We start from the raw sequence: 8675 nt of genomic DNA, 5'->3' as shown, positions 1-8675 counted from the left end.
AAAGCAATCGAATCTCAAAACCTAAACAAAACTTGTATTAGAAGCTAATACAAGTCATTATTAGTGCAATGTAAAATAGTATATTAAACATAGCCAAAAAAAGTGTCTTTAAAGTTCTATTTTCATAAGCATATGTTTAGCATATTTTTCGAAAAAGGCAGAATTTTCAACCCAAAAAGTGGGTAGGTTCCCAAGGTCAAAATTTCCTCAAATTCGGTTTCTGGTCGTTTTATGTTGTTCCACAAGAAATATCAACGAGACAAAGCAAAATTTTTGGTTCACCCCACCCTACGTGGCCAGTCTCACCAGTCACCAACCAAAGTTGGAGTTGGGCTGGGCAGCTGGAGGGATGCGGTTTTGACATTTATTTTCTTGCCAATAGTAAGTGTTAACAGGGTATGGTTAATGATGCGCAATCGCATCGTTTTAGTTGAAAGCATAGCTTAGGCCAGAGATCTTGTAGAAATTTGAACCGGATCGTATTTGACCTACCGGTATGCTGTACTGTGTATGAATGGCTGGCTGGGCAGAACACGTTGACATACAGGTAGGCTATAAACCTATAGTCTACGCCCTACGGGAGGCTACTGTCTCGAAGAGCACACGGTCAATGTGCAGCCTACCAGGAATTTCGTTGACTTGAGCTGCTGAATTGGTACCGGAAGTTCCTCACCAGTAGGCTACCGTACAAGGCGTACATGCAGTCAATTATATATGGCATGTAAAAAAGCATGTGAAAATGACATGCGTTTTTTTATCAGATTCTTCAGATTATAATCAAAATCTAAAATTGTAGTCTGCAAGTGCCGCCCCCAGACGTGCCGCCTGGGGTGGTCCCCCTTCCTTATATACGCCACTGTAGATCACCTTCAGTTAAGCTTATTCAAACAGAATATTTGCAATGCAAAAGTTTTAGACAGCTGTTTGATATTATAACTGCATGTGAAAACCCATCGGATGCCAGAATAGCTCCACATCCACTTGTAAAAACATGCACTACAAGGCCAATTGGTTTTTATCACCTTCGTCTGGTTGCGCTTGGTTGATGCTTGATAGCTCCAACTATATGGCTGCATACAACCTTTGAAAGTTTGTTTTAATTTAGCTTGATACATGCAGTTTGTGTATTATTATTCATACTAAGTGGTCTATCAAGTTAAATTAAGACAATACACCATCAGACAGAGCTATATGTAGCACCAAATAGTATGGTGTATGACCTTTCTGATTAACAGGACAAGTAACTACTAACACTAACAGTTTGGCAGTTTTTTTTGAAGCCCTGAAAAATTTGGCAGTTTTTTGGCGGTTTTTATAAAACATTTGGCAGGCAAAGCTACTTTGGATCTGGCAACCCTGGTTGAGTTTGTAAGCAATTTCAGCACTGTTGTGTTTCTACAAACTAGTGTAATGTTAGCAAGGGATTAGTTATTCTTGGCTTATCTGTAGACTATTTATGAGTGTGATGTGATATTCAATTTTTTAACTATTTCTATTTGAATAAGATCCAAAACGTAGTACCGGTAAGTGTAACGTCAGATTTAAGTCAGTGTAACGGTCAGATGTAACGTCAGTAAACGTCAGATTTTAGTAAGTGTATGTGCTTGTTGATTAAAATAAAATTGAATTGTTTAACCTGGATGAATAAAGGACTACAGTACATTGCTTGCTTGCTGCATTATTAGGAGTCAGAAACAAATAGAATCAGCCCGTAAGCTGGCTAAAGCTTACATAATTACTACGAAGTGATCCTCTGACTTGAAAGCTTATGGAGGACTTAATTGACTTGGGCCTGCCAGTGCAACAGGTACAAGACAGCCCATGTGTGCAAAACATCAGTGAGTGTTCAGTACCAGGTCCAAATCTTAAGGCACTAACACCTATACAACAGAGGGCCAAGCAAAAAGAAGAAATTGCTCATTTGCGGTACAAAACTCTGAAGGCTAAAGAGCTTGCATTAGAAGCTGAATATGAGTGGGCAATCGCAAAGGGAGAACTTTTGGATGTGCAGATGCAAAGCCCTATGAACTATGAACCTCGTCCATTGCCACAAATGAAGACTGAAGAAACCTTTCCCTCAAACAAACCTCAATTAAAGGAACAACCAAGATATTTGGGTCACCCTGATCAGCAGCTTTCTCCTATATATGCAGAGTCATCTATTTCCTTTGCTGAATTAAAACCTGCTTCAAAGACTGCTAAACCAGAACCACTGGCTTCTCCACCTGTGTTAGAAAGGGAAACTCCACCCGATTCTAGAGATGTCAAGTGGGATGAGTTGGTAGGTCTGTTTAATAGCCTAGCTAAATCTTCTGCACAAGGGCCTTTGCCATCACGTGAAGTTAAAGGGTTCTTTGGAGATCCTCAGGACTTTCATAGATTCATTGTTAAATTTGATTCGCTTATTGCAAACAGAATTTTGGACGCTACAACAAAACTTAGCTACCTTATTGACAACTGCATTGAGACTGCACGAGATTCCATTCAATCATGCATGACAATTGCATTGAATGATCCTGAAAAGGCTTACCAAACTGCCAGAAAAATCTTGTTTAATCAATTTGGTCAAGAATTCAAGATAGTTGCTGCTCATATTCAACCACTGAAGGAAGGTCCCAAGCTAAAGGTAAATGATGTAGAGGCGTTAAACAAACTTTGTGTTGATATGCGTAATTACTTTGAAAGAATGGGGTTGTGATATGGAGCTGAATAACTATAGCACAATCGACAGCATTTTCCTTAGACTACCTGTCTATCTTCAAAAGGATTTCCATCATCGAACCAAAACTATCTATCGCATCGGGGAGGAACCAAGCTTTGTTGACTTACTTGAGTTTGTGGAAGAAAATGTTGCATTGTCAAACACCAGGTTTGGCCTGTTACTAGCCAACAATGAACCAGCTAAAGGAACTGGAAGGGTACCAAACCACACGCCTGCATATCGAAAAGCTGCACTTCACTCAACGCAAGCAACCACACGAAATGCATCTCAAACATGTGTCATGTGTAAAGAAGATCACCCATTGTGGAAATGTGAGGCCTTCAACAAACAACCAATTCCATCCAGAGAACAAGTTGTACGTCACAATGGTTTATGTTACAACTGTTTGCGGCCAGGACATTTCAGTTGCAATTGCATGAGCAAGCAGAGATGCAAAGTAAACCAATGCCACAAAGCGCATCATACTCTACTTCATAACCAGACTGTGTCTAAGCCTGGTTTGAACAATCTTGCCAGTCCAACACCACCCGGAAGCCATTCATCAAACATTACAACAGGAAGCACAGACACTATCACTCAAACTAGTGTAATGTCCAGGGTGCGCCTGAAAGTGGTACCTGTTGAAATATGGGCAGAGGGATCCAACATAACCACAAAAACATACGCTTTCCTTGATGAAGGTTCTAACGCAACACTATGCAAAATCAGCTTGCTTAAGAAACTGAAGGCTAAAGGGAAGGAGGAGACAATCTCGATATCGACCGTAAATGGCCAGCAGAACAAGAATGTTGCTATGCTAAACCTGAATGTAAAGGGTGTCTATGAAAGGAATATGATTCGAATGCAAAATGTGTATGCGGTGCGGTCTTTACCCAAATTAACCAGCGACATCCCAACTGAAAATGACACGAAATTGTATGATCACCTGAGAGGGATTGAATTTCCTGATCTCGACATTAAAGAGATTGAACTCCTGGTTGGTGCAGACAATTTGCAGGCGCATCACATCATCGAAGAAAGGTATGGTAGAAATGGACAACCGAAGGCTGTGCACACTGGACTTGGGTGGTCACTCATTGGTCGAGAAAATGTTAAAGGAAGTAATGGCATTCAGGTGCACTTTATGCAAGCAGATCCTGTGAATCACCTGAACCAGCCGTATGCATGTGACTTATGTGGAGGTGATGAAGATCTTCTGGCTCCATCCATTGAGGACAACATAGCATTGAAAACTATGGAAGACACAGTGACGAAGATGGGAAACCATTACCAGATTGGCCTCCCTTGGAAATCTGATAAGGTCACATTGCCATACAACCGCCCCATGGCTGAAAAACGACTTGACTACCAGAAAAGAAAGTTTCAACGCAACCCGGAGCTGTTCAACAAGTACAAAGAGAAGATCATGGAGTACATCGACAATGACTACGCCAGAAGAGTGCCTGATGATAATGTACAAGCATCTGAAAACCTTTATTGGTATATTCCTCATCATTCGACTGGGGACAAAATTCCGAGTGGTATTTGATTGTGCTGCTAGGTTTGGTGGTACTTCACTGAATGAACAACTACTTCAAGGTCCAGATCACACCAACAATTTGGTTGGTGTGCTATCTAGGTTTCGCCAGGAGGAAGTTGCCTTTGTATGTGATATAAAGGGGATGTTCCACCAAGTACAGGTTCAACCTAAAGATTGGAATGCTCTGCGGTTTTTATGGTGGCCAGATCACGATTTGAAAAAGGAACCTGTGGATTATCAAATGAAGGTCCATTTGTTTGGCGCAACTTCATCTCCAAGTTGTGCAGGATATGCTCTAAAGAAGACAGCAAAGGACAATGCTACCAATGCTGATGAACTAACATTGCATACAGTCAATAAAAATTTTTATGTAGATGACTGCTTAAAATCTGTGGACACCCCTGAAAGGGCGGTGCATTTAATAAACCAACTGGGGTTACTGTTGAGCAGTGGTGGGTTTCAACTCACCAAGTACAACAGTAGCTGCCCGTCAGTTTTTTCTTCTATTCCAGAGTCTGATAGGGCAGTGAGTAATGCGATAAATGTTAACTTTGAAAAACTGCCTTGTCAAACCACTCTGGGAGTAACTTGGAACACCGAAAACGACATCTTCAAAGTTAAGGTTGATGTGGGAGAAAGGTCCATCACTCGACGAGGGATTCTATCAACAATCAGCCAAATCTATGACCCGCTTGGATTGGTGCAACCCTTCATTTTGCCCATGAGAAACCTGTTACAAGGTTTATGCAGTAGTAACCTTAACTGGGATGACCCATTACCTCCAGATGTGCAAGTCAAATGGCAGTCATGGCTAAATCATTTACCCAAGCTGCAGGAGCTATCTGTGCCTCGATGCTACAAACCAGTGGGTTTCACTCCAACAGACATCCAGTTGCATTGCTTTTGTGATGCTAGCCAAACTGGATTTGGGGCTGTAAGGCTTACAGTGTTACAGTGTAAGCTATCTACGACTCCAAGCAGGAGATGGCCGTGTCCACTGTTCCTTTGTGATGGGGAAGTCGAGAGTAGCTCCCTTGAAGCCGACAACAATCCCGCGACTTGAATTGTCCGCAGCTGTGCTGGCTGTTAAGTTGAACAAGTTCATCAAACGTGAATTGGAATACACAATCAACTCTGAGTATTTCTGGACTGATTCAACAGCAGTTCTACGCTACATTGCCTGCACATCAAGAAGGTTTCACACATTTGTCGCAAACCGTTTACAGTTCATCCATGGTTGCACATTTACAAGCCAATGGAGGTATGTCAACACACACCTCAATCCAGCTGACATCGGTTCACGTGGTGTAAGCCCAGACGCCTACAAAAAGGCCATGGTTTGGTTAGAGGGGCCACAATTTCTTACCAAAGGAATCAGTGAGTGGCAAAACCAAATTGTGGAAATGAACCCAATTTCAAACAATGATCCAGAAGTCAAGGTAAAGGTACTCGCTGTAAACGTGAAGAAGGATTTTAAATTGCTTGAAGAAATGTGTACTCGCTACTCAAGTTGGTTCAAATTGTGCAAAGCTGTTGCTTGGTTGCTGAGGTTTCAGCAATATATTAAGTCGAAGTTTATACTTAAACAGCCGTTGCAGCATGAACCACGGATCACCTCTGCTGAGATTGAAACTGCTGAATCAGAGCTTGTCAAGTTCGTTCAAGACCAGCGATTCAACCCACAAATCAAACTATTGCATAATCACAGCGACAAAACCAATGTCTTCACAAGATTGGATAAAAAAATACTTCGCAGTTCGACGTGGCAGCCGCTGCAAGGTTTGTGTCCCATCTTGGTTTGTGGTATTCTTCGGGTGGGTGGTCGTCTGCAGCGCACTTCCTTGCCATTCAATGCAAAACATCCCATTATCATGCCACCAGATCACCACATTACAAGATTGCTGATCCAACATTATCATGAGCTGGAAGGGCACAGTGGAACTCTACATGTTCTTTCTACCATAAGAGAAAGGTACTGGATCATTCGCGGACAGTCTGCCGTTCGATCAACATTACGTCACTGCATACGATGTCGCTTTCAACATGCTAAGGTTGGTGAACAGATTATGGCACCTCTACCAGAATTTCGTGGCACTCCCAACTATCCTCCCTTTAACTGGACAGGCATTGATTACATGGGGCCGGTGTATGTCAAGTCCGGAAGAAGTACTCCAAAACGTTACATCTGTGTTTTTACCTGTTTGAGCACAAGAGCTGTACACCTTGAAGTTTCCCATGCCATGGATACAAATTCATTTTTGCAAGCCTTTCGAAGGTTTATAGGCAGACGATGTAAGCCCTCACATGTTTACAGTGACGACGCCTTGCGTATCGTGACAGGATGCCTGCGACCTACACCATCGGAAAATCTCCCTGTCCTTGCAGGCATCCAACCAGCTGAGCTTCGTCGCGAAGAAGCCATCCTGTCTCTCTCTCGTCGCGCTACGAACCCCAACCACTTGCTCTACTCAAGTCTCTACGAGTCTGTGAACGAGAAACCTCGGCGACTGAAATCGAGACACCCATTTGTACGTGCCGCACAACTCCTGATGAAAAGTGCTGAAGACCAATCCATCAGTGCGGCTACCTGGGCGGACCACCAATGGAGTTTGGAGTGGAAGAAGAACTCCTCAAGACTCCAAAGTTTCATCTCCGATACCAGCCACCACCCAACCGGAATGCATTTGCCAAGGAAGGCCTGGGTGCGGCTCAACCGCCTGCGTACTGGCGTCGGACTATTTCGCTTCAACATGCACAAATGGGGGATGGCTCCATCCGCGATCTGTGAGTGTGGCATGGAGGAACAAACCGTAGACCACACCATCTGTAACTGCGCCATCTACCATGCGCCAAATGGTGTGCGTGGTCTGCGTGAACTGGATGACAAATCAATTCAATGGCTGCTCGACACCTGCCCAAACATCTAGACCGCGTCGCCGCCACTGCTCAAGGGTGGTAAAAGGCAGAGCCCCTCGACCCTTGAAGTGACGAAGAACAAGGTTCAAACGAAGAAGAAGAAGAAGTGACAATGGCACCAACTTTGTTGGTGCAGAAAGAGAGCTTCGTAACGCTCTTCAAGACTGGAACCAAAGTACTGTGCACAATGCTATGTTGAAACAGGAAATAGCATGGCACATGGCCACCTGGAGATGCGGCCTGATTTATCACATTTTGCAGATTTTGATTACGGCTACTACTAGTGCTTGACTGATATTTTTTGAGATGTTTTTACTTTTTGGGGTTTCCTAATGACATAAAACTTTTTTGTTGCCTTGGGGAAGCAGCAGCAAATGAAAAAAAGTAAATTGAAAAACGCAAAATCAGACTGTTATTGAAAATTAACAGTCTGACTAAAATCTTCGAATTCAAATTTTCTTTGTTTTTCAACATATGAGGATGTTAAAACCTATTGTGTTATCTGGGGAAAAGAGAAAAGAAACCGTAAAAATCTAATTTTTAGAAAAATTTATTTAAACGTTCGCCCAAAGTTAGAAAAACCGGGAAATTTCTGCAAAATGTGACAAATCAGGCCGTATCTTTAGGTGGCCATGCATGGCATTTCAACCCACCTGCGGCAAGTCATCAAGGTGGGATATGGGAGCGTATCATCCGAACTGTCCGTAAGGTTCTGTACGCCCTTGTCCAAGACAGACTGCTTAAAGATGAAGCTCTGCACACGTTCATAGTAGAAGTAGAGCACATTCTCAATAACCGTCCAATTACAGCCATGAGTGATGACTCTAAGGATGAACCTCCCCTCACTCCTAAAATGTTGTTGACTGGTTGTATAAACACAGACGCTACCTCGGGTGCTTTCATTATGGCTGACTGGTATCGTAAATCCTGGAAATTGGTTCAACATTTGGCCGACCAGTTCTGGGCACAATGGTTAAAACAATATCTGCCTGTTCTTCAATCGCGTTCTAAATGAACTGTTCAACGCAACAACTTTAAAATTGGCGACTTGGTTTTAATGCTGCAAGAGAACACTAAACGCGGCTCTTGGCCTAAAGGCATTATTAGTGACATTTATCCTGACAATGATGGCATCGTGAGAAAGGTTCTCGTTAAAACTGCTGAGTCATCATTAATTCGCGACATTCGCAAACTGTGCTTCATCGAAGCGGCTCAACAAGATTAATATGTATTGTGTACTCGCCACTGCGGTAGTTAATCATGTAAGAATTCCTCTCTAGGTACAGTAGAATTCGCCTATAACGGCTTCGTTTATAACGTCAATTCGCCTATAACGTCACATTTCGCTCGGTCCCGGCAGAATTCCTATCTTTTACATACATTGTAGTTCGGCTACAACAGCATCGCCTATAACGTCAATTCGCGTGTAACAGCACCCTTTATTAGTCCCCAGACGTCTTTTGTTCGTTTATAACGTCACTTTAAGCCATCACTTTCACCACGAACGGTCAGTCTTTT

The 8675-nt window shown here is 42.8% G+C and overlaps 1 protein-coding gene across 1 annotated transcript; it reads left to right on the top strand.

Moving 5' to 3' along the window:
- Positions 1–2699: 2699 nt before the first annotated feature.
- Positions 2700–8172, top strand: LOC145779665 (uncharacterized). The gene is made up of 4 exons (XM_082591304.1): positions 2700–4242; positions 4301–5197; positions 5316–6533; positions 7784–8172. The coding sequence occupies exons 1-4, from the start codon at positions 2700–2702 to the stop codon at positions 8170–8172; spliced, it is 4047 nt and encodes a 1348-aa protein (XP_082447430.1).
- Positions 8173–8675: the final 503 nt, after the last annotated feature.

Source organism: Aplidium turbinatum, chromosome 11, assembly GCF_918807975.1.
Source record: "Aplidium turbinatum chromosome 11, kaAplTurb1.1, whole genome shotgun sequence".
Taxonomy (NCBI): domain Eukaryota; kingdom Metazoa; phylum Chordata; class Ascidiacea; order Aplousobranchia; family Polyclinidae; genus Aplidium; species Aplidium turbinatum.
The sequence above is the reverse complement of the archived record's forward strand: the minus strand, read 5'-3'. Positions and strand labels throughout refer to the sequence as shown.